This window comes from Prunus dulcis, chromosome 1 (assembly GCF_902201215.1).
Source record: "Prunus dulcis chromosome 1, ALMONDv2, whole genome shotgun sequence".
NCBI lineage: Eukaryota > Viridiplantae > Streptophyta > Magnoliopsida > Rosales > Rosaceae > Prunus > Prunus dulcis.
In genome coordinates, this window is record NC_047650.1 from 27,231,163 (window position 1) to 27,246,061 (window position 14,899).

Below are 14,899 nucleotides of genomic sequence, written 5' to 3' on the forward strand. Positions count from 1 at the left end.
TAAAGAAAATATTATCACAAGAGGATAGAGGCCCATATAGATTAAAATATAGAAGGATGATTGACCCAAAAAACAATAATAAGAAATAAAGGAGGAAACCAAGTGAGACAGAGAAAGTAGTCAAGAGAGGGAGAGAGAACAAGATGCAAGAGACAATCCATGAAAAGGAAAGGAAACTCAAGATTCCAGAGACAACCCATGATAGGGAGAGAGAAAACACAATTGAAAAGAAGAGAAGAGAATACCCCAGTAACATAAAAGAATTATAAAGAAAAGAAGACAATACCCGAGTAACAAAGAAGAAGAAAGGCAGCGCAAGAGAACATTGAAGAAGACAGAGACCAACAGTAAAATCAAAGAAAGAGATTAGGCTTAAGAGGGGAGGAGAACACAGGTTGAGCATAGATAGAGCGTGAGAGGCCAATACCAAGGCAGCAACACAGTGATAGGGCTTGAGTGGCCGATACTAAGTCGGCAACACAGAGGAAGAAACAAGGGTTGTACAAAGGGAACATCGGCTGAGTAGCACGGCAGAGAAGGCTCGGCGAGCATTGACGAGGCTCACGGAGGAAAGAGAGACGACTCGATGAGCGATGACAGGCAGCATCAACAAACAAGGGAAAAGTATGGAAACCACGATAGAGAAACCATCAGAAATACATGAGAGAGACAACCCAACCCATTGCATTGCAGATAAGGCTCGTGGAGGGAAGAGAGACAACTCGGCGAGAGAGACGAAGAAGTGGAGAGAGATTTCAAGTGGAGAAACCAACGATAGAGAGGTGTGATCTTTGAGGGAAAGGAAAAGTTTTTTTTTTGCTCGGTTTCAACAGAGAGAAGTGGCCCAACATTGATGGATAACAAGGGGCTAGCGAGCCAAAAGAGGGAGAGGCAGTGGCAGTGTAAGAGAACAACGACGGCAGGATAGCATGACATGAGAGAGATAAAAGCTGACGAGGAGAAGACTCAGTGAGAGGTGACAAGGCTAGCAAAGGAAACATAAATCTGGCCATCATGGCCAAGGGAGATAAATGGAGCTGCCATGGGTTGCCACAAGATAGCTCGATGGAGGAGAAGGTCCACAATGAAGACGGTGCGGCGGAGACACAAAAATAACGAGCTAACAGAAGAAAGGGTTGTAGTGGTAAAATAATGGTGCGGCTACAGCTAAGGTGGAAAGAAAAAACATATTCATCTTTGAGAAGAAGAGAGGAAAAAACAATATACATACAAACACCCTTATGGGTGAGGAGTGAGGAGCGCCAACGACTCTCAATGTTGGCAACTGGAGGATCGCTAGTCGGCGTTAGCCATTAGCTCTGATACCATGAAGGAAGTTGAGGTTCCACCCCAAAACCAATTGACAATGGAGGGAGTAGCCCAATTCCTTATAAGCCCTTGCTAGGTTTCACAACTTTCCAATGTGAGATTTTTTACCTTCACATTCTCACATTATGCAACTAAATAGGTTGCGATGTTAAGGTTAAGTAAAATGAAAGGAATATACAACATTTTCCAACAAGTTACCGAAAAATATTGTGTTATGATAAAAAAAATTCACATCAGTTTTTGTTTTTAATCTTCTTTGTATTTTGCCATGCAAGCGTCCAATCGTGAATCACGAAGGAGGTGGTTTTTTATATATATTGTTGTTGTTGTTGTTGTCATCGTCGTCGTCGTCGAAACGAAGGAGATGGTCTTTGTTGTTATATTTCAATTTTTGGTGTTACAATCGGGGGTTTTTTTTCCCTCCTCCACCTAATCAAGCCGCATTGCAAGTTGTCAATTGTTAGGTGAGGCCCGTGATGGCCCAACCCAAAATATATCCGAAATTCATTTTTCCTTGGCGTTTGCAAACTTGTAAGGGTACCACTCCCGATTTTCAACGAATAAGGATTTGTAGTGCGTCCAAAATCATACCAACGATAATACAGTCATTCGACATAGGGCAATCTAGTAAATCAAAGATTGATACAATAAGGACCGTTTGGTAGTGTCGCATGATCCTCGTTACATTACAACTCGTAAAGGCAGCTGCGGACTCTCCAAGAATAACGTCGTCTTATTATATCACTCTCTCTCCCGCAGCCACCAACCCAAGAGTCAGACTTAACCAAACCACCAAAACACTTTCTCCGGAAAAATAATCAGTCGACGCCTCCAAGTAAACTCTCGAAAAAGCCATGGCCTGTTCGAGCCTCGCGAAGCTTAATGCGGCGTCGTCTCAGTGGATCGGCCAGCAGTCCTTCACTCAGCGCCACGGATCGTCCACCAGCCTCTCTACTCGCCGAGTCGCCGTCCCGATCCGAGCTAAGGCCTACACCGACGAACTCATCCTCACCGCTGTGCGTCCTCACTTACCTTATTTCCAGTTCATCACTATACATACACATAGATTTTGTTGTTGATTTCATCGCTGGTTAAAAGTTTGAATCTGATCATCACTTTTTATTAATCTGTTATTTTTTGATGTTTTGATTTGATTTTGTGTGTGGAGGATATGCATGTGTTTCAAGTTTATAAGTTTGAGATTTCACTGCTTTATCGAATTAAACTGTTTCTAACTCTCCGCTATGATTTGGTTAATTAAATTGATTAATATGCTGGTTTGATCTTCGGACTAGTTGTATTTTATTTTTATTGTTTTCTCCGTCACAGCTTTAAAAGTTCTTAGCTCAAAGCCCATGTGACAACATACTAAAACTGCAATTTTGCATAACATAACAACGGATATTTCTATGAAAAAGAAAAAGGAACCGTGTGTTTCCATAGGAGTTTATAGATTCAAGTCATCAGTGGCAAATTGTACTTTGTTTTTGTTTTAGTAAGCAATATATGTATACATACAATATGTATTTATGTCTGTGGAAAGCTTAATATCTTATTTCATTTTCTTTAACTGATTTTTGTTTCTTTTTGGATGTTATAGAAAACTATTGCATCTCCTGGTCGTGGTATACTGGCCATCGATGAATCAAATGCAACTTGTGGAAAGAGGTTAGACTCTATTGGCTTGGACAATACCGAGGTTAACCGACAGGCTTACAGGCAACTTCTATTGACCACTCCTGGCCTAGGCGAATACATTTCAGGTGCCATTCTTTTTGAGGAAACACTTTACCAGTCAACAACAGATGGGAAGAAATTTGTGGACGTGTTGCGCGAGCAGAAAATTGTACCCGGAATCAAAGTTGATAAGGTATGGTGCCGCTAGACCATATGTGTTCTATAGCTTGAGAAATTTCTGTAAGTACTTTGGTTGAGATCCCTAACTGTTATTGACGTGCTTCTTTGGTTGCCCTTGCAGGGTTTGGTTCCTCTACCAGGATCAAACAATGAATCTTGGTGCCAAGGCTTAGATGGATTGGCTTCCCGTTCTGCTGAGTACTACAAGCAAGGTGCTCGTTTTGCTAAATGGTAAGTCAATTAATATTTCTTGTGGACAACTGCTGTATAGAGTTTGTATTTTTGTCCAGTTGATCTATTCTATTTGACAGATAAATTTATCTGAGTGTCCTATCCTTGAAATGTGCAGGCGCACAGTTGTTAGCATTCCTTGTGGTCCTTCTGCTCTGGCTGTTAAGGAAGCTGCATGGGGACTAGCACGTTATGCTGCCATTTCTCAGGTATGTTCACCATTAGACAGCTATGTTAATTGGATTTCCAATCACTGCCTACGGAGTACGGGTGTGATAATTTTACTGCTATCCTGAAAATAAAAGTAGTATTTTGCCTTTTTGTTTATAAAGTAGTTTAGCAATGAATTTGTAGGTATTTTTAAATTCTTTACCCGTTGGTCATTGGTATAAAACATACATGATTCATTGCTATGCCATTATGTGCAGGACAATGGTCTTGTGCCCATTGTAGAGCCTGAGATTCTTCTTGATGGGGACCACCCAATAGAAAGGACACTTGAAGTGGCAGAGAAGGTCTGGGCAGAAGTCTTCTGTTACTTGGCTGAAAACAATGTGGTGTTTGAAGGAATCCTTCTTAAGCCTAGCATGGTAACCCCAGGGGCTGAACACAAGGAAAAGGCTTCTCCAGAGACCATTGCCAAACACACACTCACAGTGCTTAAAAGGAGAGTTCCTCCTGCAGTACCAGGAATCATGGTAAGATTACCTATCACTTTGTAGCAATTTTAACTATACTTTTCTTCTCTTATTATATAGAAGACTAATAGACACTTCTGTAAAACCTACTGAGATTTGTGGGAAAAATACTTTTAAGTAGCTATGTGTTCAGTCTCTACAGAAAGCCTGTGCTCTGGTCGTTTTATAGAATACAAATATTTGTGGTCATTTATAGTTGCGAACAATACAACAATGTACTACTATTTATTCACTTTCTCTTCCCCATTAAAATATATTACAAGAATGTAGTACTCATGATATTTGTTCACCTTGATCCATGGGCTGATTGATATTTGCTCTCTTTGCTTCTCAGTTCTTGTCAGGAGGACAATCTGAAGCAGAAGCAACCCTGAACCTCAATGCAATGAACCAAAGCCCCAACCCATGGCATGTTTCCTTCTCGTATGCACGTGCTCTGCAGAACTCTGTGCTTAAGGCATGGCAAGGACATCCTGAGAACGTGGAAGCTGCACAAAGGGCACTGTTGGTCCGAGCAAAGGCAAACTCCTTGGCTCAGCTAGGAAGGTACTCTGCTGAGGGTGAGGATGAGGAAGCCAAGAAAGGAATGTTCGTCAAGGGCTATACTTACTAAGCCAGAGTCTGAGGCAGTTCATTCCTTCGGGAACTTGAAAAGGATGTAATTTACAGCATTTTATTTTTTTGGAGTTAGCTATATATGCTGAGTAAAAGCTTTTTCATTTCTTTTTCCCCACTAGAAAGACTTGAGGGCTTGAATAAGACCGGTGAGAAAGGATGTGTTTTTCAAACTGTAACTAATGAAGGTGGGAGTAGTAGTAAAAGTATTCCTATTTATCGAAGTTAATTTTCTTAAATCACCTTGTGATTCTTGAGATTGTTTCTTGCTTTACCGTCGGGTTTTTTTTTTCGAGACATACTTCCTACTTCCTTTATTTTGTATTTATCGAAGTTATGTTTAATTCATAGCTAGATTTCAGTTTTCAAGGCCGTAGCTTATTTGAAGGGATCTCATAATTCTCTCCTTTTTTCTTTTCTTTTCATTTTTGGTCAAATATCATTCTGGTATGGTTTGAGATAGTTACACAACCATATCCATTTCTTAGGCGCGCTCTCTCTCTCTCTATCTCTCTGCATAAGGTTAACCTGGAACCATCCTTCAAGTTGACATACTTTTTCTATTTTACATTTGTTTGAACTTTGAAAAGATATGAAAAGATAATATACAGTATTTTGCTTTTTAGGAAGAGTGGAGATATATAGGTACTTTATAAACTAAATCTAAAATAAAAATTTCTCCCACTTCACCAAAATAAAATTCAAATTCGCTCAATCTAAAATTATTTAAAAATGTCGGAAAGCTGGAAAAGCAATGGCATCAGTTCAGTTCGTATATGCCAGAGGCCCAGAGCATAAGATCCAGTTCGTAGCCCAAACGGAAGCGCTGACGTGCGCACTCAAAGTAAAATACTAAACAAGCTCCCTTTTTGTCTTCTCTTCCGGAGTTCACCATTTCTTCCGGGAAACAAACACAAAGCTCATATTCCTCTGATCTCCAGACGACGCCATTCTGCTCTCACTTTGCATGCCCTCACCATCTCTAGCTTTTCTCTTTCTTCCATCTCCTTCTCTCCAATTCGCCGCCGCACCTTCACATCCCAAACCCATTGCCTTCAAACCCTCACCTTCACCCTCTCCCTCACTCCTCGCGATGAAGGACCGGCCTCCTTCTTCGTACGGCGCCGTTTACGTTCCTCCGCACCATCGCCTCCGGTCAGTCATCACTAGCCCTAATTACAACTCTGCTGCTTCAATTGGCTCCAAGCTCCGTGAGAACCAGAGTGCTGCTCTGAACCGTCGGAGCACCAATGGTACTCTGACTTACTACCAGACTCAGCGGCAGGAGCAGCTGCAGAAGCCCAAGTTGCAGCACAATTCTGCTTACGACGACGGCGTTTCTGAGGAAGGGTCCGATCGCGAAGTTGAGTTGCCATCGCGTCCGGTGAGGTTTTATATGTATATGTGCATGCGTAAGGTTTTTAATCGGGGAAGTCGTGGTGTGTTTACTCAGTTTGAAATGCTGATTAGGTTTCAGTTAGGGCTCAGCTTCTGAAGTTTGAAGTGCAAGTCGGGCGTTTCACTTTAGGCTCTTAACTTGTTTGTTAATTGAGTCGGGCTCAGTTTACTAAGTCTTATGTGAAATGCTATGTCGATTTTTGATATGCGTTGCTTGCAATTGTTCGAAGTGGGTTTTATAATCGTTGAGGAATTAACCCCCTTACCTGGGACCTTTTTTTGGGTGTTTGACTTACGTGGTGTATAACTTCTCTTTGCTAGCTTAGTAGAGAATCTTCATTTACTTTCTTCTGTGTTGCTGTGAATTCATTCCTATCCATTTTCAGAGTCTCGCATATGTAAATGTTAATGGTATTTTTTTTTCTTAATAATGCAGACTCAGGGTGCTTCCCCGTCTGATAACATTGATGATTGGAAACGGAAACTAACAATGCTGTTACGTGACAAGGAGAAGCAAGAGTTGGTTTCAAGGGAGAAAAAAGATAGACGTGATTTTGAGAAAATAGCTGCTTTGGCAAGCAGAATGGGCCTTCATAGGTATCTTTTGTTTTTGTGAGCATGTAAGTGTTTCAATAACTTCACAAAAGTCTGATTGTGAGAATTGTTGACAGCCATCTGTATGCAAAAGTTGCTGTCTTTAGTAAGGTCCCACTGCCAAACTACAGATTTGACCTCGATGACAAGCGCCCTCAGAGAGAGGTAATTCCTTATTGATTTGTTTCCTTGCAATGATGTTTCTGTGTAACATAATCTTAATTCATGCAAGACATACTGCGTTTGTTTCACTTTGAGTTCTAGTTCTAACAGTGCTTTTGTGGACAACACTCATTTCTTGCTTCCATGTGCTTCACCATCTCACTTGCTGTTTCTTAGACCTGATGATTTTTTTCAAATGCCCGAGTTCTTTTTAATTCATACTAGACGGTTCTTAAGTGATATGTATATATATTTCTTAATAAATTGAAAGGTGACCTTGCCTCTTGGGGTGCTGAGGAGAGTCGAGGGCTATCTTGGAGAATTCCTTTCTCAGAAGTCTAGGACAAGGGAAGGGCTTCCAGATGCTTCCTTTTCTAGATCAAACAGTAGTGGCAGCATTGCTACTGATGAAGGGCTTTTTGAGCAACCAGAATCATTGGCGTCTAGTAAGGTTGTAATGGAAAAGATTCTTTGGCGGAGAAGCTTGCAGCTGCGTGATAAGCAACAATCTTGGCAGGTTTGTCTTACCTTGGCAGATTCCTCAGCATGATTGGCATTCAGTTATCACTTATAAGATGAATCATGTTCTTTATTCTACGTATATGTGATATTTTTCTAATTTTTTACAGGAATCTCCTGAAGGTAGAAAAATGCTGGAACTTCGGAGAAGTCTCCCTGCCTATAAAGAGAAGGATGCATTGTTGACTGCAATTTCACGGAATCAGGTTAGTCATTATTTATCATGAAAATTCAATTCCCCAGGTTATGCAAGATGTTATATCTGACTTTGGTCCTGGTTTTACAATTTGGTTTGGTGTGTGTTGAGGGTCTGCTCATTTTCTCATGAGTGGCATAATCATTTTTGTTTTGTTTTCCACAGTGTCGTTTTCAAAGTTAAGGTAGTAGATGTTGATACATGCTAATCATGCAATTATTTTTAATTCAAATATGCTAGCATGCCACTCGACAATAATTATTTTGGCACGTAGTGTTGATGATAGCGTTTGATGAGCATAATTTTGTATGTGTAGGTTGTTATCATATCAGGTGAAACTGGCTGTGGCAAGACCACTCAAATTCCACAATTCATTCTAGAATCTGAGATAGAAGCTGTTCATGGAGCTGTTTGTAGTATTATATGTACACAGCCTAGACGAATATCTGCTATGTCTGTTTCTGAAAGAGTTGCTTCAGAGAGAGGGGAGAAATTGGGTGAATCAGTGAGTTTTCCTCAATTTGCTTGGGATATTTGATCAAATTATTACCTTCCAAGGTTATTTAAAAAAGACCTTTTCCTTGCATTTCTTTGTTCTTAGGTTGGGTATAAGGTTCGGTTAGAGGGTATGAAAGGGAGGGACACTCGCCTTCTCTTTTGCACCACTGGCATTTTGTTGAGAAGATTACTGGTTGATAGAAATTTGAAAGGTGTAACTCATGTGATTGTTGATGAAATTCATGAACGTGGAATGAATGAAGGTAATTTAGCACTAGATTGAGGCTTTAATTTTGGATGATAGAGTGTGATATCTCACTGTAATCATTTGATGCCAGATTTTCTGCTTATTGTTCTCAAGGATCTCCTACCTCGTCGACCAGAACTGAGGCTGATTCTGATGAGCGCAACCCTAGATTCTGAGCTTTTCTCATCCTACTTTGGTAGGGCTCAGATAATTCATGTTCCAGTAAGTTAAAAAAAAAATGTCGTAAGTAGCAATTTCTCCATCCAGAGATGTGTATTTCTGTTAAGAATTTGTGTGTTTTCTCTTGTATTGGAGGGATGTTATGTATTGATGTGTATTTCCTTCTGTTTCCTGAGCGAATTATGTATTAACTTATTAATGCAAGTTGCAGAGGATAGGTAATAATGGTCTGAGATGGTTTTCTACTTTTGTTTTTCCCCTCCAATTTAGGGTTTTACATATCCAGTTCGAACTCATTTTCTGGAGGATGTTCTGGAAATTACGGGCTGCAGATTAACTCCATACAATCAGATTGATGATTATGGTCAAGAAAAGATGTGGAAAATGAGCAAACAGGCACCAAGAAAGAGGAAAAGCCAAATTGCATCTGTTGTTGAGGTATACAAGCTATTGCGTAAACGCATTTGTCCTTTTCCATTTCCTGGATCTTATCATTTTTGCCCTCTTGGAATGTATTCAGGATGCACTTAAAGCAGCCGATTTTAATGGGTATGGTCCCCAGACTCAGGAATCTCTAGCATGTTGGAATCCTGATTGTATCGGTTTTAATCTCATAGAGTATCTTTTGTGCAATATCTGTGAGAGTGAAAGGCCTGGTGCTATTCTAGTTTTTATGACTGGATGGGATGACATCAACTCTCTGAAGGAAAAGTTACATGCCAATCCTCTCTTAGGTGATTCAAGCCGAGTCTTGTTGCTAGCATGCCATGGTTCTATGGCAAGTTCTGAGCAGGTAAGTTTTTAATGCCCTGATTATTGTACAATGGATAGCATAATTTGTTTGCATACGCGTATAGGATGCTGTTCTGCATATAATTGTGGTTAATGGTCAATCCATTATTTGATGCTGCCATAATTTGTCTTCACCTGAAGTAATCCATCCTTCATAGATGCTGCCATAGTTCTTTGTTATCTATGGTGAATGAAGGAGTTACTACTGAACCTACTTTCTAACCAATTTTTATATCGTGGTTTCTCCTATTTTTATTGTTTCCATGTTGACTGCATGCAGAGGTTAATATTTGATGAGCCTGAGGATGGAGTGAGGAAAATAGTGCTGGCTACTAATATTGCTGAGACAAGCATCACAATTAATGATGTTGTTTTTGTTCTTGATTGTGGAAAGGCAAAAGAGACTTCATATGACGCACTGAATAATACTCCTTGTTTGCTTCCTTCCTGGATTTCCAAGGTGTCTGCTCAACAAGTAAGAATGTGTTCTGGCTGAAGATTTTGGTTGCTTAGACGAAAACTATTATGAACTGGCAGTATATAAGTTATCTTTGTTCAACTCAATTGGTAGACCTACATTGTTGTGTGCATGCATGTGTGGTAGAATGAGTAGCAGAAAAAAAGTTTCTGAAGGCAACCCCATTTTTCTGGTATAAGAATATATCCAATTAGCATTTAGCCTTTTCAATTCTTTTCAGAACTTTAGGGTTTGCTGTATAAACACCCAACAGAGGTTTTCCCTTTGTTTCCCTTTAAGAGACTAAGGAACGTGGGATTTGACACTGGTCGTACTATGCCCGCACCTTATACTGCTCCCAATTGCTCATTCCATTCCTTCTTTTCAGAATATACCAAGATGGTGTGCCTGCTTAGTGTTCTCTAATTAGTGAAATAAAAACATGAATATAGAGAGGATTTACTAACATTTGTGTATGTTTTTGAGTTTTGAGATTGCTTGGTGCTTAATGTTCAGCTCATGTTAAGTTTCAGTCTGTTACGCTAATTGAATACATTTCTTTGTGCTTATTTATATTGTAGAGAAGAGGAAGAGCTGGACGTGTCCAGCCTGGGGAATGTTATCATCTCTATCCTAGATGTGTATATGATGCATTTGCAGAGTATCAATTGCCAGAAATTTTGAGAACGCCTCTGCAGTCTCTCTGTCTGCAAATAAAAAGTTTAAACCTCGGAAGCATTTCTGAGTTCTTATCTAGGGCTCTGCAGTCACCAGAGTTACTCGCGGTAACAGTCATTTTCACATTTCTCAGCCCAATGTTATTAACTTAAATCTTCAATTGGACAATTTTTTATTGCTGAAAGGAACTGAGATTTCCATCAGGCTGATTTTGCCTCATATTATTCCTCCTGAAACTGTTGTGATTTATTTGCAAATTTTGCTTTTTGGCTGCAATTCATATTTTGTTTCCTAATATCTTTCATAGGTGCAAAATGCCATAGAGTATTTAAAGATCATTGGGGCCTTAGATGAGAACGAGAATCTGACTGTTTTAGGTGGGAAGAGATATATTATTCTTTTAATATTTCAATTATGTATTGTGATGCTTGCAACTCTTTGTAATGGCTGAGATGTTATCTTCTTAAAGCAATAAACCTCATGCAATCTAAGTCACTTGACAGGACGCTATCTAACTATGCTTCCTGTGGAGCCAAAACTTGGAAAGATGCTCTTGGTAGGCGCCATCTTCAACTGCCTGGATCCAGTTTTAACTATTGTTTCTGGCCTTAGTGTCAGAGATCCTTTCCTAACACCATTTGACAAGAAAGACGTAAGTCAGCTCTCCGATTCTATTACATATTGGACTTATCATGCTCTTTGTTTCTTGGTTAGAACTTGGGGCAAAGAGTTGGACTGTTATTATTCCCCCAGAATTGGTGAGGGAGGAGCGAGTTTTGGAATTACGATATTTGTACTGTGGCCTTGTATCATTATCGTTAAATGCAATTTATGGTTATTATTTTATTTGTTTATCTTTGTAGCTTGCTGAGGCTGCAAAGTCACAGTTTTCACGAGATTATAGTGATCACCTTGCTCTTGTGCGGGCCTATGAGGGCTGGAAGGTTGCTGAAAGAGACTTTGCTGGATATGACTACTGCTGGAAGAACTTTCTTTCAGCACAATCGATGAAAGCTATTGATTCTCTTAGGAAGGAATTCTTCTCTTTGCTCAGAGATACTGATCTTGTTGATGCCAACACCACCACCCATAATGCATGGAGTTATGACGAGCATCTCATCCGTGCAGTTATTTGCTATGGCCTGTATCCTGGAATTTGCTCTGTTGTGGTAAGCATTAATTTGCTCTGGTGTTAATTAAGCTAAATATTTTCTGATTACTTTTCTAAATTCTTGATGCTGTCAATCTCCTCCATCTGTTGGATTCATGATTGTTATCTTGTGATGAATACATGCCTTTTTAAGCAAATTGGGAAGTAAAGTTAGCCACAAGGATGTAATTAAAAATGCTTATTGGCTAAAAATTGTGTCAGTGTTTGTTAGTGAGTTTGTTGTATATATATGCAGAACATGATTCATTTCTCTTTTATAATGCAGCACAATGAGAAGTCATTTCTGCTGAAAACTATGGAGGACGGTCAGGTGCTGCTATACTCGGTAAGCATTCTTGTTCATCCCATTGAAGAAAAGATGTCCTTGCTTCTGTTTTAGTTTAATCTCATCTCATGTTCTTATCATTTGTCTAGAACTCTGTCAATGCTCGGGAACCTAAAATTCCATATCCATGGCTGGTTTTCAATGAGAAGATAAAAGTGAACTCTGTTTTCCTACGGGATTCAACAGCTGTGTCTGACTCAATGCTCCTTCTATTTGGTGGAAGCTTTTCAAAAGGGACTTTAGTAAGTTTTTCATTTCTGGTGTTTGCTGACTGTGTCATGTTTTTTATTTGGGATTGCGGGAGTGGACATACTGCTCTCTTATGTTGTTAGTGTTGTTTTTGCTCTCTGTTATTGCTGCTGTTCCTTATTTTTCTTCTTCTTATTTATTTGTTATGTACGAGTGATATAATGGGATTGAATTCCTGTTCTGGCAGGATGGACACTTGACAATGCTGGGAGGATATCTGGAGTTCTTCATGAAACCTGCTATAGCAGAACTGTATCTATGTTTAAAAGGGGAACTTGATGAGTTAATTCAAACCAAAGTAAGTTAAACTACCAATGAACTTAGTTTATTTTAAGACTTAACCTGTTGGAAACCTGTAGTTTTAGTTTATTTTAAGACTTAACCTGTTGGAAACCTGTAGTTTTTGTTCTTATAGTTTCTTTTTTATTTCTGGGGCCCTTTTTACTTTACTTTCCCAGTTGCCCCTTGAAGTGAGTTTTGAATATATGTTCTCCTCTTGTTACCTCTATAGCTAATGTCAATTATGGTGAACCTTGAACAGCTACTGAACCCCAGGATGGACACACACGCATTTCATGAACTCCTTTCTGCAGTGCGGTTGCTGCTCTCAGAGGATCAAGGAGAGGGTAGATTTGTATTTGGCCGTCAGGTCCTTACATCCTCAAAGCCATCTGTGTTGGCAGCACAGCCAGCCTCAACCTTGGTTTCAAGAACTGACAGTGGACCTGGGGGTGATAATTCTAAGAGTCAGCTCCAGACATTGCTCACAAGAGCTGGATATGCTGCACCCACCTACAAAACTAAGCAACTGAAGAACAGCCAGTTCCGAGCTACAGTAGAGTTTAACGGAATGGAAATTATGGGCCAGCCTTGTAATAACAAAAAGAGTGCAGAAAAAGATGCAGCAGCTGAGGCCATCCAGTGGCTGGTGAGTGGAACACAAATGGGCCACGGTTACATCAATCACATGTCAATGATGTTGAAGAAAAGCAAAAAGGACCATAATTAAATCCTTATTTGCCAATCCTCCCTCCAAAAAAGGACTTAATGAGAGGGCAGTGAACACAACTGATGGTGCGTGGGAGAGTTCCTTTGAGAATCAATGTGGTCACAATGTCCAACTTTATCATCTGCCTCAGGAAACAGTGAAAGGTCGGGCAGCATTATCGCCTAAAAAGCCAGCATATGTGGCCTGATTTCTACATAATTTTACACCCATAATTGATCAGACATCACCAGCAAATAGTATTCAAGATGCCAAAGTTGTGGTTGATTTTGGCATATTGGATCGTCTGCTTCGGGAGACAGGGTACATCTGAGCTAAAGTTGAGGGGACTGGAATTGACATATTTTGGCCATTTCAGTTGTCGCATTTGGATCACAGCACTGAATGATGGTGACCAAGAGAGTTTGTTAAGGACTGGTGAAATTCTAGTTATCAGCACTTAGAAAGAGTGGAGGAGAACTATACACGAACACATTTGCAAATGCAAAACGGGTGATTTCTTAAGCCATTGTGAGCTTGGATTTTCACTTTGATGTAACATATTATTCTTTGGGATAGTTCGTAGGCCAGTGTAGTGAAAACATGTTACCCTTTTCACTTTTTGTTAATAAGTAGCTGCTTGTAAATTCCAGAATGGCTCCGATTATTTTGGTAATATAGCTGCAGTGAAATGGTCATATCCCAGGAAGAATTGTTCCTGGAATCTGGGTCCTAGTATTTTCGACTTTGACGAGAAGATGCAAAACTGAAGGTACAACTTTAAAACGAACGCCAAATGACAGTCTGATGTAATTGTAAAAAGAAAAATAGAGAACCACACACGCAGACGCAGTACATATTTGCATTGCATGTGGTGGCACTGGCAATTCGATTGCCCATGACGAGACGAGTAGACTTGTTGCATGTGACTCAAACTTAAAAAATATGGGAGATAAAACCGCTGATGGGTCTTTGATTTTCTCTTATTAAAACAAAATTTATTTTCTTTTCCAAGGGAAAAGGGACCACAATCCCTTTCAAGTTTCAATTAAATAACGCCTCTGCATCTCACAGGCACAGCAATCTTTGACCCAACAAAAACAAGACCGCCTTCCTTTCCTTCCTTCAGTTTTATAATTGGGTTAAATCCGAGCCACAAGCAAATGAAGCCATCATTTGCAAAGAAATTCCAATTTATTTTTCTTTCTTTTTTTCAAAGAAAAAGAAAAACAAATTTGGAACCCACTTCCTCGAAAGGCGACATCGATATGGCTGTCGGGGGTAGGCTTATTGATTAGGTAAATAATGTGGAAACTTATGGAATCTGAAGCATATGATACGAGTATGGGACAGGCTGGGAAGGTCTTGCCCCCTTCATGTCCAATTGTCCATGATGCTGCTGCTTCTCCTCCTAAACAAAATGAAAACTTTGTGTTTGTGGTCACATTAACAAAACAAGAGCAAATAGTAAGTAATAAAATAAGCTGAAAATGACTGCTTCTTTTTGTGCCCAAATGAAAGCTCCCCCGAGTCCAAACCATGTGAGGATGCGCATTCGTCGTCACGCTGTGTGCTTGTTGGAGCTTCTAGTGAACTGAAATTGACCAAAGTAAGGTCGGCGGACCCCCTTTGAGCCTTTAGTCTTTTGGTCTGGTTTGGCCCTCTCATATCCCTGTTTTTCTACAGTTTTTTTTTAATGTTTCTAAAATTAGAAATCA

The 14,899-nt window shown here is 39.8% G+C and overlaps 2 protein-coding genes across 2 annotated transcripts; both read left to right on the forward strand.

Moving 5' to 3' along the window:
- The first annotated feature begins 1,885 nt into the window (after positions 1-1,885).
- On the forward strand, positions 1,886-4,987 carry LOC117626235 (fructose-bisphosphate aldolase 3, chloroplastic). The gene is made up of 6 exons (XM_034357901.1): positions 1,886-2,345; positions 2,930-3,199; positions 3,308-3,417; positions 3,536-3,626; positions 3,846-4,115; positions 4,450-4,987. Exons 1-6 carry the CDS (start codon positions 2,184-2,186, stop codon positions 4,726-4,728), a joined length of 1,182 nt encoding a protein of 393 aa, XP_034213792.1. The 5' UTR covers positions 1,886-2,183; the 3' UTR covers positions 4,729-4,987.
- A 531-nt stretch (positions 4,988-5,518) lies between these two features.
- LOC117632130 (DExH-box ATP-dependent RNA helicase DExH5, mitochondrial) lies at positions 5,519-13,916 on the forward strand. The gene is made up of 19 exons (XM_034365546.1): positions 5,519-6,114; positions 6,565-6,725; positions 6,800-6,887; positions 7,156-7,401; positions 7,514-7,609; positions 7,916-8,104; positions 8,201-8,360; positions 8,436-8,566; positions 8,795-8,962; positions 9,045-9,317; positions 9,597-9,791; positions 10,355-10,558; positions 10,759-10,828; positions 10,955-11,103; positions 11,315-11,620; positions 11,888-11,947; positions 12,037-12,189; positions 12,384-12,494; positions 12,738-13,916. The coding sequence occupies exons 1-19, from the start codon at positions 5,698-5,700 to the stop codon at positions 13,203-13,205; spliced, it is 3,645 nt and encodes a 1,214-aa protein (XP_034221437.1). The 5' UTR covers positions 5,519-5,697; the 3' UTR covers positions 13,206-13,916.
- Positions 13,917-14,899: the final 983 nt, after the last annotated feature.